General features: G+C 43.6%; 1 protein-coding gene across 1 annotated transcript in view; it reads right to left on the bottom strand.

Moving 5' to 3' along the window:
• Positions 1–13,751, bottom strand: part of SNX5 (sorting nexin 5) — a 77,839-nt gene that overhangs the window by 33,424 nt on the left and 30,664 nt on the right. Inside the window, exons 2-4 of the mRNA XM_040351194.1 lie at positions 5,197–5,301; positions 3,720–3,830; positions 684–805 (exon numbers count right to left, since the gene is read on the bottom strand). Of these exons, the coding sequence (XP_040207128.1) occupies positions 684–805; positions 3,720–3,830; positions 5,197–5,301 (338 nt within the window). The remainder of the gene's footprint in view (positions 1–683; positions 806–3,719; positions 3,831–5,196; positions 5,302–13,751) is intronic.

The following is a 13,751-nucleotide window of genomic DNA, read 5'->3' on the forward strand; positions in this document are numbered from 1 at the left end:
GCTCGCCCCCTCAAGAGGCTTTCTCCACACCAGGGAGAAAGCCTTGCATTACTGTGTGTAGTTACAGACAGAAGAACAGGAAGTGAGGATTTCTCAGAAGAAATAAGGACATTTAAAAGAAAAATCGAAGGATGAGGTAAGTGAAGGAGGACTGCACTAAGGTAAAGAAAGCAATTTAGGGAAAAATGTTTTTACCTTTTACGACCCCTTTAAGCCAGACACTTTACAATCCAATTTCACAATTTTCTTCAGATCTAATAATGTAGTACAAAAGCCGCTCTTGTCTAATATAGAATAGATTGTTTAGGTGACATTCCAGAAAAGTAAAAATCCGTTACCGCTTTGAAAGGAAGGAGAGCGAGAGCACTTGGCTGAAAAAAAATTGCTACCTTGCCCTAACCTTTTTGAAAATAGAACCAAAGAAAAAAAAAGCCCTTGGTGTTATCAGCATTTTTCCGATAAAAAAAAAAAAAAAGGAGCTGAAAAACGCATGCGATTTTTACTGGTTATGGGGTTTGCGTTCTTACTGCATTTTCAATGCATTTCTGTGGAGGAGTTGCTTTTTTTTTAGCTGACTGAAAATGCAGCAAGCAAGATTTTTAACACCACAGTGGAAGCACAAAAGCACCAGTGAGAATTCAGATTCATTATATTAAAAAGTCGAATACAAAGACAGTACATACGCCTCCAATTCCTGTTTCATTTTGGCAAATTCATCCTTTGTCATAGAGCCTTCTCCTTCACCCAGCTTCTGCATTTTGTCCCTGGGCCCATCGAAGTCAGGTTTTGCAGGTGCAGGTGGAATCTAGATAGGAAGAACATTTTTGAAGTGGAGGAATGTGAAATATTACTGTAAACTTGTCAAGATATAAGCCTTATTTGGCTTACTCTGTCAGAAGAAAGCCAACAGGGTGATATATCTGTACATAAAGCCATAAATAAAGTAGCTAGAAAACTTTAATGCACACCTGTAAATTACCTGTTCTTCCCATATGCTCCTTTTCTGGATATAAAGTAAACAATCGGCTTGTGCATCTTTTTCTTTGAGCTACCTGCGTATTAAACCCCACATGAGGCGTGGGGTGCATTCATACCTGCAAATGCATCTGCACTCCAATTGGATGCAAGAAACGCTGAAGGGGTTCCCGTGATTACCTGCGGGAAGCAGCCCCAGGATGCCAACTCCTGCAGCTAAATTGCAGCTACGCGCATGTAATCTCTCATGCATGCATGTTCGGCTCCAGACGCAGACAGTTCATGTCCAGGGACGACCACTCCATGCGAGTGGCCATGATGTGCTGCACGAGACGGCAGCCTCCCACTGCTTTTTCTCTCTGGGAGTCTGTGCTAGCCCAGCTCCTCTGCCCTTTCCACCATCACCCTACATAATCTTAACTTTACTGAGCTTCTAATGATAATAAAGTGTCACTTGAGTGACAGTTCTGACTCTGCTGGTGTTGTTGACATCACATCCAAGATGACAGAGCCCAACACCTGCAAGGCCTCCACCTATTACACCTTTTGGACGAGACAAAGGGTTTTACAGGTAAAGAAGCCCGAAATTGTAAAATGAACATATATTCGAATAAAAAGACAGTTGTTGAAACTAAAGGTCTGGCAAAAGGGTCGCTTTAACCACTTAAAGGGGTTGTAAAGGTTCGTCTTTTATTTTCTAAATTGGTTCCTTTAAGCTAGTGCATTGTTGGTTCACTAACCTTTTCTTTCGATTTCCCTTCTAAATGTTTCTTTTCTTTGTTTGAATTTCTCACTTCCTGTTTCTCCTCAGTAAGCTTTCCACCATCATCCGAGCGGTGGAAATTCATTTAGAACAGCTTACTGAACACCTTACCGAGGAGGAAAAGGAAGTGAGAAATTCAGACAAAGAAAACAAAGAAAGAAAGCATTTAGAAGGAAAAGGTAAGTGAACCAACATAGCATAAAGTAACCTATTTAGAAAATAAAAAACAAACCTTTACAACCCCTTTAAGGACAGTGTCCTGTACATATACGTCGGCAGAATGGCACGGACAGACAAATCTACGCAAAATATATGTCAGTTTAAATTTGCCGCCGGTGGCGCACGCACCCCTGCCGCGACCCCCGTGATTGCGCCCGCGGGACCCGTGGACTCTATGTCCGCCGGTGTCCCGCGATCGCGCGTCACGGAGCTGCAGAACGGGGGATGCCTGTGTAAACAAGCATCTCCCCGTTCTGCCTAGTGACAGGACACGATAGTCTGCTCCCTCTCATCGGGAGCAGCGATCAGTGTCATGTCAAGGTAAGCCACCGCCCCTAACAGTTAGAATAACTCCCTAAGACACACGTAACCCCTTCCTAGCCCCTAGTGGTTAACGCCTTCACTGCCAATCACATTTACACATTATTTAGTGCATTTTTATAGCACTGATCGCTGTATAAATGTGAATGACCCCACAATAGTGCCAAAAGTGTCCTCTATAATGTCGCAGTCACACAAAAAAAAAAAAAAAAAAAAAACACACTAGTAAAAAAAAAATATTAATAAAAATGCCATAAAAACTATCCCCTATTTTGTAGACGCTATAACTTTTGTGCAAACCAATCAAACACTTATTGCCATTTTTTTTTACCAAAAATATGTAGAACAATACGTAGCGGCCCAAATTAAGGGAAACACTTTATATATTTTTGGGGGGGATTTTATAGCAAAAAAATAGTATTTTTTTCCAAAATTGTCACTCTATTTTTTGTTTATAGCGAAAAAAATCAAAACCGCAGAGGTGATCAAATAACACCAAAAAGAAACTTTGTGGGGGGAAAAAAAAAAAAAAATGTAAATTTTGTTTGGGAGCCACGTCGCACAATTGTCAGTTAAAGCGACGCAGTGCCGAATCGCAAAAAGTGCTCTGGTCTTTGGGCAGCCAAATGGTCCAGGGCTGAAGTGGTTAAAGAGGGGTGCGATACAAGGTGGGAGGCTTATGGCCAAGAGGAGGCAGCAGAAGAAAAGGCGCCAACTGCAATCCAAGTAGTCCAAAAGGTAATCCTAAATTACATTTCCACCTTCTGCCTATACATCCTGCAACAATATATTGCAGTATATTATTTTATTGCCAAAGATTCTCATCTTAGAGTTGAAAGAGGTCATTTGATAGGAGCTGCGGTGGCTCAACGCGATTGGCACTGCGCTGACAAGCCATTCACCTCTGCAGCTAGAGGTTCGGATCCCGGTCTCGGCTTCATGTGAATTGAGTTTGGTGGTCTCAGCCCGGCTCCCGGTGGGTGTGCTATGCGAGGTAAGCCTGTGCTTAGTACGCCCACCCCCCTCCCACAAAAACCACCACACCTACACACGCACTCTAAATTGGGTTAACATGCACATTGACCACGCGGTCTCTAAAGAGAGGCAAAGGACTAATGGGGCTGGTTGAGCGGGCTAATTCTCTCACTCCCTTATAGGGAGTCCCTCTGCCCCGTTGGGCTTCAAAGCGGAGCAGGTAGGGCGGGCTGTGTGGGAGGACCCCCTCACACACCCGCCATTGCCACCCGGGGCATGGAGAAAGGTGGCAGATTGCCTCTGGGGGAGGCCTGCCTACTCCCAACTCCTGCAGTCCAGCTCCTCTCTCGAGCACACGCACAAAATACACTTTAAAAAAAAAAAAAAAAAAAAAAAAAAAAGAAAGAGGTCATTTGCCAGGGGAGATGATTAGTAAGACTGCATGCAGCAAATGTAAAATACCCACAATAATGCCAGCATACTCCTCGTTCTCCGTAAGAGAGTCATGTAACCAGTTGAAGTCATCGTGCTGGCGGGTCACAGAGAACTCTGGGTTCTGGAAAATGTTCAGGGTAGTCTACAAAATAAATTGTAAAATTGTATTATAATACAGTACACACACTTTCCATATTGTTTTATGCTAAAGCAGTAGAATGTCTTATATGGAAGTTAAAATGGTAAGGTCAGGCTTTTGCAAGGTCTAGTGTGTTTAGCTGGTCATAATCAATACAACCTGTTGGGCACAATGTCCATTGGGCTTCACAAAACTATGCCATGCCAAATAATTAGATCTGCATGAAAGCCAGGAAACCAACATTACTGAAGATGACCAATAACAGACTCCTGTTTTCCCTTCATCCTGGATTTTTTGTCGGTTGATTTTGCCCAATTGCATAAGGCACAGGTGAATGACATCACCCTAGGGCAGTCGCAAATGGGGGGGACACTTTTATAGGCACAGCTTCATGGACAGCACGGACTGTCAGTAGATAATACCAGTGGCAGCGCATCCATAGTAGGCGCAGGAGCGCCGCCCCCTCTCTCCTGCACCCGTCACTCAATAGATAGATACATTGCATGAATCTAGCTATTGTCGCTGCTGCCAACTACTCAGATGTCCGGCACCCTGTTGAGCACCTGCCATCTGAATTACAGCGGTGGGTGTGTTTTGGAAGTGCCTGATTAGAGCCTTAGGCTCTAATAGGCTTTCTGATTAGAGCCTGTGGGCTCAGATACAGACCTAGCCTGTAGGCTCTAATCGGCTTCCGAATGGTTAAAACAGAGGGCGCACGGCTGTGCGTTCCCTGTATAAACAATACTGTGTTAGGGAATCCCTTCCCTAACACCGACCCGCCTCTCAGCCAATCAGGTGCACCGGGTCTGGTTACTGGTCACCTGAATGGCTGAAGCGACAGGCGCTGTGATTGGACGTCCAATCATAGAAGAGATGACAGAGGACGGGAGAAGACATCAATGACTCAAATTGGCTGCGTTTGATGGGAACACACTGGCTGCGTTTGATGGGCACAGTGGCTGCAATTGATGTTTTTTCTTTTTCAGTTTGTTTGCGCCCCCAAAAAAATCTTGAGCACCAGCCGCCACTGATAAATACACACGTGGTCTGCATCAGATTTCAGAGCACAGTAATGTAAATCAATGCAGACCATTGTGCTGAACCCCATGAAGTGCTTACTACTGCTTTTATTTACAACAGAACTATATGCAGGCTGCATGAATATCATGTACATCTACAGCAATACAAGTTAGGACACAGCTTTAGAGATATATTCAGACATATTCAAGGGCCTTTAGCATATGTCCCAGGTACACAAGGCAACATGCAAAAATAAAAAATAAATTACACACCACATAATTAAAAATAAAATCAAAAAGCCAACCTCCTCACCGTGTGTTTTTGTTCCTAAAAGTCACTTTAATCTCACCTTTGTGTGGACGGTGAATTTCACTTTATCTCGTTCGCTGATTGCATCTGGAATGTCAATCTGTAGCGATGCATCCATGTTCAGATCCACAGATACAGACCTAGCCTAATGGCAAATCAATGGATACATGATTAGAATTAAAAGCCAAATATTATAAAAAATTAACATTCACAGAATAAAGTCATTTTAAAAACGTATGTAATGTTACTTTATGTAAGCAATAGTACGACTTTAAAAAAAGTCATGCGTGTCGATTATGAAGAATTGCTCAATAAGCGCGCTTACAGCATTTTTAAAGGTGTATTTAATAAAAATAAGTTGCAAATTTCTTTATATTGAAAAGTATAAAACATCAGTACAATAAAAACCACAATTAGCAGTAAAACAGTAACAAAGTATATGAAAAAAAAAAAAAATTGCCTCATAAGATGTTTGGACGCATTTTTGTTGTGTTTTTAAGCGCTTTAAAAGCATGAAGAAAGCTTGTCAAAACGCCCATGAAAGTGTTTTTCTAGCGTGAAGTGATGTAGAGGAAATGCATCTACTTTGAGGCGTGTTTAGGTTGTTGTGCGATCGAAATTATGATTTCTCTGGGTGATGGATTCATATACTTTCATCTGACGTTTGGCTTGGTCCAGGATTGATGACTTTGCCCACAAATGAAGGCAGCTGCTCTGTACACATAGGAAGTGACTGGAGCTCTGTCCTAGTTCTTTATAATTTCCCAGTGCATTGTGGGATAAAGGGAACCCCCACTGCCTCTCCCCCAGCACCAAGCTAACACTTTATAAATGCTTCACTATTGCACTGTAAATGTGGTAGGTGCAGTTAAAGGCAGGTTTTTTTTTTTTTTTCTCTTAAAAGCGGGGGTTCACCCGTACATGACACTATTTCCCCCTAGATGTATGCTCGTTTTGTCTAGGGGAATCAGCTAGTTGTTTTAAAATATGAGCTGTACTTACCGTTTACGAGATGCATCTTCTCCGCCGCTTCCGGGTATGGGCTGCGGGACTGGGCGTTCCTATTTTGATTGACAGTCTTCCGAGAGGCTTCCGACGGTCGCATCCATCGCGTCACGATTTTCCGAAAGAAGCCGAACGTCGGTGCGCAGGCGCAGTATAGAGCCGCACAGACGTTCGGCTTCTTTCGGCTACTAGTGACGCGATGGATGCGACCGTCTGAAGCCTCTCGGAAGACTGTCAATCAAGAAGGAACGCCCACTCCCGAAGACCCATACCCGGAAGCGACGGAGAAGATGCATCTCGAAAACGGTAAGTACAGCTCATATTTTAAAACAACTAGCCGATTCCCCTAGACAAAACGAGCAGGAAGCTAAGGGGAGAAATTATAAAGACAGTCCATAGGGGACTGATAACAATCAATAAAGATATGCAGTGAATTCAAAATTAGTGAAATAACCCAAAACTGATAATAAATCCAAAAATAAAAGTCCAAATATATAAATCAAAGTTTGGATAAATCAATCTAGTGTGCCAGTGATAAACAAAACTTCTGCACTTCGGGCATCAATGTGGACAATCTTGATAACTCTTTGCTTAGCCTGGGCTCGCAGTGCGCTTACCTCCAGACACTAGGTCATGCGTGTCAACGAAATCCTCCCAAAACTGGAACAGAATCCAAACAGTGGGTAACACGTGTTGCACGGAATCTTCCCAGTGCTGAGATAGAATCGAGGGGCGTTCTCTGTATCAAATACCAGTATAGGTCCAGGCGCAGCGAAGTCGACTCCACAGGATAGCCACAAGGTGTATCAGGAGCAAATGTAAAAATAAAAAGCTCTCATGGTGAAGTATGCAAGCACTTTAAAATTTAATAAAGGTAAAAATGTGCTTACATTGAAAAAACGAATAAAACGCCAAACAGCGGCACTTCCGGTGGACGGTCAGGGTGTCACGTCACTTCCGGTCACATCTAGCCTTATGCATTACGTCACGACACGTGACTTCATCGGAGGTTACTCCGATGAAGTCACGTGTCGTGACGTAATGCATAAGGTTAGATGTGACCGGAAGTGACGTGACACCCTGACCGTCCACCGGAAGTGCCGCTGTTTGGCGTTTTATTCGTTTTTTCAATGTAAGCACATTTTTACCTTTATTAAATTTTAAAGTGCTTGCATACTTCACCATGAGAGCTTTTTATTTTTACATTTGCTCCTGATACACCTTGTGGCTATCCTGTGGAGTCGACTTCGCTGCGCCTGGACCTATACTGGTATTTGATACAGAGAACGCCCCTCGATTCTATCTCAGCACTGGGAAGATTCCGTGCAACACGTGTTACCCACTGTTTGGATTCTGTTCCAGTTTTGGGAGGATTTCGTTGACACGCATGACCTAGTGTCTGGAGGTAAGCGCACTGCGAGCCCAGGCTAAGCAAAGAGTTATCAAGATTGTCCACATTGATGCCCGAAGTGCAGAAGTTTTGTTTATCACTGGCACACTAGATTGATTTATCCAAACTTTGATTTATATATTTGGACTTTTATTTTTGGATTTATTATCAGTTTTGGGTTATTTCACTAATTTTGAATTCACTGCATATCTTTATTGATTGTTATCAGTCCCCTATGGACTGTCTTTATATTCACTTTTAGATTTTCAGTTTGCGCTCATCATTCTTTATTCAGACCTTTATTTGTTGTTAGCACATTTTAGATTTGAGCAGCATTTTGTTTTTCACTGGTCACTTTTAATTTTCACTGTTGGCTAGCGCTTTAGTCACCCACTTGTCTAAGGGGAGAAATTGTTTTATGGGTGAACTCCCGCTTTAAGGATTCTATGCATGAAGTCAAAAAAGCCTTTACGTATAGCAGCCTTCCCAGAACTCCCTTAACTACTCTCTCCAGTAATGTCCATGAGTGCTCTAGCGTAGTGTTTCTCAACTCCAGTCCTCAAGGCGCCCCAACAGGTCATGTTTTCAGGCTTTCCATTATTTTGCACAGGTGATTTGATCAGTTTCACTGCCTTATGAAATGGCTGTGGTAATTACTAAGGCAGTGAAACTGATCAAATCACCTGTGCAAAATAATGGAAAGCCTGAAAACATGACCTGTTGGGGCGCCTTGAGGACTGGAGTTGAGAAACACTGCTCTAGCCATCCATGAATCTCCCCCCGATTGGCTAAGACACGGCAGCGGCGCCATTGGCTCCTGAAGCTGTCAAAGTCAGCCAGCCAATCAGGGGAGAAAGGGGGCGGGGCTCCGTCTGAATGGACACACAGAGCTCTGACTCGGCTTGGGTACCCCCATAGAGAGCTGCTGGCTATGAGAGTACTCAATAGGAGGGAGGGGCCATGAGCAGCAAAGAGGGACCCGAGAAGAGGAGGATCCAGGCTGCTTTATGCAAAACCAACTGCACAGGAGGTGGCAAGTATAACATTTTTAAAATAACAGACTTTACAATGACGTTATGTTACAGTGTGCTAGCATTGAAATGAATGGCGATAGCCCATAAGGGCTGATGCCTCCTAAAAGCATCATGCTATCTAAATTTTAAAACGCAATGCCAATGCACCTGTATGCATTGCACAGCGTGGTGCCCATTGTAATATTTATGGTCGGTATTGAAAAAAGGCCGTTATGAGGCTTTAAAAACACTGCTTATAACAACGCATAAACACAGGGTATTGATGCACCTGTGAGCAAGCCCCAAGGGCTCCTTCACACTGCCACAAGGGACCGGCACAGCATGCAAGAGTGTACAAAATCATTCCCGGCAGACACAGACTGCATACATCTGCCCATAGAAAGCACTTATAGGATGTGGCATACACCTGAAATTTATTGGTGTGTGTATATATACACACACACACACACACACACACACACACACACACCCCCCCCATCTAGAGCCACTAAATGCAGAAGAAAAAAAAAAGTATTTTAAAATTTGAGTAACTAGAATTTTCAGTCTAAAAAGGGGTTGTAAAGGCAGAAGGTTTTTCATATTCATGCATTATATGCATGAAGATAAAAAGCTTTCTGTGTGCAGCAGCCCACCTAATACTTACCTGAGCCCCATCTGTCCATGAGTCCCTCGGCCATCCGGGACTCTCCCTCCCGGTTGGCTGAGACAACAGCGGCACCATTGGCTCCCATTGCTGTCAACTAACGTCAGTTAGCCAATCAGGAGGTGGTGGGGCAAAAACCGCAGCTCCATGTCTGGACACATGGAGCTGCAGCTTGGATTGGGTGCCCCCATAGCAAGCTGCTTGCTGTGGGGGCACTCGACAGGAGCACAGAAGAGGGACCCGAGAAGAGGAGGATCTGGGCTGCTCTGTGCAAATCCACTGCATAGAGGAGGCAAATATGAGAGATTTTTTATATATTTTTTATATATATTTTTTATATATATATATATAAATAAAAAGGAGACTTTACAAACACTTTAAAACACAGGTTTTAAGACACAAACTCATTTAAAATGTATTCCTCAATAGCCACTAAGGATATAAATCCACTGAGAACAAAATGTCTTTGCAAACCCTGTTACTACCATATAAGAGTGATGGTGACATCACAGTACTGCACACAATCTGTTGGGAGGTCCCGACAGGTTTCCTACTGCAGAAAACTACATGAGGGGGAACATACAAGACCAGTCACTGTGCACATGCAGAGAGCAGCAGTGACCAGTCTTTATGACAGGTAGCGCCTGCACAAAGTTTTAGGCTGTATTACACCAGATATACAAGAAACACAACACGTCCCACATGTAATTAACATTTGCTTATTCCACAGTACAATGCTTACAAGATTGTCTTAAACAGTATATAGGGTTCATTTATCAATGTTTTCACCCAAGAGTCCCAACTCTCAAAGATCCACTCATTTTACAAAATAAAATTAGAAAAAATGCTTTAAAGCGGTAGTAAACCGCCATGTTTTTTTGCAACCTGCAAGGTAAAACCATAATGCGATAGCATGCATCGCATACTAGCACATTATGTGAAACTTACCTGAAAACAAAGCCCTCCAGCACCGCACCGTCACCGCTGAGAGGGTTTCAATCTTCACCTGGTCTTTTTCCGGGTTCATGGACTCCGGCTGTGTAAGTGACCGGAGCCGCAATGATGTCACCGCCGCTTACAACGCATGACTATGAAGGAACAGCCCGCGCATGAGCCGGTGACGTCATTGCCTGCATGTACAGTAAATATCTGCAAAACAGTGCATGTTTAGGAGATATTTACAGTACCTTATTATAAGCTTACCTATAGGTAAATGTCAGAGATAGGAGTTTACTCCCACACTATATATATATATATATATATATATATATATATATATATATATATATATATATATATATATATATATATATATATATCACATACATACATACATACATACACACACAGTTACTGATTACAATGTTCATGTTCGATTAAATCGACTTTTTTTTAAATCGATCGACTAATTTCGATTAACACACACATTTTTCGGATCACCATCATATATAGTCCCCACTGTAATATCCACAGACATCTCCCCACTGTAATATGGTCCACATCTCCCCCACTGTATAGGGAGATTAGTGCTTGCTTAGTCTTACCAGAGAAGCCGTCCGAACACGAGCAGTTGAGGCGGGGTGATGATGTCAGCATGCCGCTCTAGGCTCACCTAGGCCGCCGGAAGGACTAAAATGGCCGCCGCTCCGGGAGCTAGGCCGAAACCGCAGCCTTTCCTATGGCCAAGGCAGCAGCGGAGCTCCGCGGATGATGTGGTGTGCCGATCCGCATATGGTGACCCGTTCAGATCATGGATCATTTACGATTCGTTGTACCACTAGTACCGATCAAAAGATTTTGATCGATCAAAAAAATAAACAATTAAGATTAACTACTTGCCAACCAGCCGCCGTATAACTATACGGCGGCAGGTCGGCTCCCCTGTGCGAGAGCACGTAGCTCTACGTCACCTCGCGAAGCGGCCACAAGGGGCGCGCGTCCCCCGCTGGTCCCGGCGGGTGCGATCACTGCCGGGCGATCGCTCGTTACAGAGCGAGGACCGGGAGCTGTGTTTGTAAACACACAGCTCCCGGTCCTGTCGGGGAGAAATGCCTGACCGTCTGTTCATACAATGTATGAACAGCGATCAGTCATTTCCCCATGTCAGTCCACCCCCCCCCTACAGTTAGAACACACCCAGGGAACATACTTAACCCCTTCCCCACCCCCTAGTGTTAACCCCTTCCCTGCCAGTGGCATTTTTATAGTACTGATCTCTATAAAAATGCCAATGGTCCCAAAAATGTGCCAAAAGTGTCCGCCATAATGTCGCAGTACCGGGAAAAAAATAAAAAAATAAAAAAAATCGCTGATCGCCGCCATTACTAGTAAAAAAAAACTATTAATAAAAATGCCATAAAACTACCCCCTATTTTGTAAATGCTATAACTTTTGCGCAAACCAAACACTTATTGCTTTTTTTTTTTACGAAAAATATGTAGAAGAATACGTATCGGCCTAAACTGAGGGAATTTTTTTTTTTTTTTTTTTTTTTATATATACATTTTTGGGGGATATTTATTATAGCAAAAGGTAAAAAAAAAAAGTTTTTTTAAAATTGTCGCTCTTTTTGTTTATAGCGCAAAAACTAAAAACCGCAGAGGTGATCAAATACCACCAAATGAAAGCTCTATTTGTGGGGAAAAAAAAGGAATGACGCCAATTTTGTTTGGAAGCCACGTCGCACGACCACGCAATTGTCAGTTAAAGCGACGCAGTGCCGAATCGCAAAAAGTGCTCTGGTCTTTGACCAGCAATATGGTCCCGTGGTTAATCAAGGAATTAATCGTTAATTTCCGCAGCTACATACATACAACACACACACACTTTACAATGGTTTGGTAAAGATCTGCAGGGAACCGAATGGGAAACAGGAAATAAAAAGCTATAATTCATGTCAACTACTACACACAGACTAGCAGACAAAGCAGAACTGTCAGTCGGGGTTCATTGAAAGTCATCTTCCTCTTTAACAAAGTCTAGAACCATGAAAAAGAAACTGCTGAATCTGGGAAAAAAAATAGATAAGCTGAAATGTATCAACATCCTGAGATAATGGCAGGAAACGAAAAGAAGAATAACAGATTCCCATAGGTGCACTCTACAATATCTAGTAGAAATGCAGATTCCACTTTACCTTGGGTGGGGTTAGCCAGTCAGTTGCTAGGCCTGCGGCATGCAATAGCAGTCTATGGTCAATGACTAATTAGAACTTTGATTCAATGTAACTACTGGGCTGCACTGAGAAAAGAAGGTCTGCCATTACTGACCAATGTCTGACAATGCTAGTTTCCTGGCTGTCCTTTGCTTCAATATTGGTGCCCTCGTTTTGCTACACCGATTTGTAACTAAAAATCATAAGGGGGTGGATTCAAGAAGCAATTGCGCCTGTGTAACCATAGGTTACACAGCGCAATTGCTTACTTGCCCCGGCGTAACGAGTGCTCCTGATTCAGGAACCTCGTTACGCCGACTGCAGCCTAAGATCTGCGTGGCATAAGGCTCTTATGCCCGCATATCTTAGGCTGCATTCTTGCGATGGCCGCTAGGTGGCGTTCCCGTTGTGCTCAGCGTATAGTATGCAAATTGCATACTAACACCGATTCACAACGTTGCGCGAGCCCTGCGTACGCAATTTACGTAGTTTCCGTACGGCGGTTTTTGCGTAAGGCTACCCCTGCTATTAGCAGGGGCAGCCAATGTTACGTATACCCGTCGTTCCCGCGTCGCAAAATTTGAATTTTACGTAGTTTGCGTAAGTGCTTCGTGAATGGCGCTGGACGCCATTCACGTTCACTTTGAAGCAAATGACGTCCTTGCGACGTCATTTGCCGCAATGCACGTCGGGAAAGTTTCCCGACGGAGCATGCGCTCTACGATCGGCACGGGAGCGCGCCTAATTTAAATGATTCCCGCCCCCTACGGGATCATTTAAATTGCGCGTGCTTGCGCCGGGCATTTTGCCGGCGCGCCCGCGCAATTTACGGAGCTTCTGCTCCGTGAATCGAGGGCAGCGCAAAAAAATTGCGGGGGCGCAGGGCAAAATCGTTGCCCTGCACCTCCGTAATAAATGCGCAAATCTACTTGAATCCGGGCCACGGACTTTTTGGGGTTCTTGACAGTGAAATTTTTAAAAGCAATTTGTCCCTCTGTTTGGCTCCATTCACACTGAGCGATTTGGGATCTCAAAACACACTGCAAATCGCAAAACTCAGGTCCTATTTACTTTTCAATGGCACCTAAAACTCAGTGCAATTTCGCCGTGATTGTCGCACGATTCAAGCAGCAAATCTCATCACGGGAAGCTTGCCCAAAAAGAAGCAGACGCTTCTATTGGGTGACAAGCTTCACGCGATGCCATTTGCAGCAATAAATCAGTCGACAAAACCGCCCTACATTTTGAGTGCCATTGAAAATAATGGCACCTGAACCTGCGTTTTGCACTCACGGGCAGAATCGCAGCAATTCTGCCTGAGATTCCAAAAAATGCCAAGTGTGAATGGAGCCCAAGATTAATCAGCTTT

The sequence above is a fragment of the Rana temporaria genome, chromosome 4 (assembly GCF_905171775.1).
Source record: "Rana temporaria chromosome 4, aRanTem1.1, whole genome shotgun sequence".
NCBI lineage: Eukaryota > Metazoa > Chordata > Amphibia > Anura > Ranidae > Rana > Rana temporaria.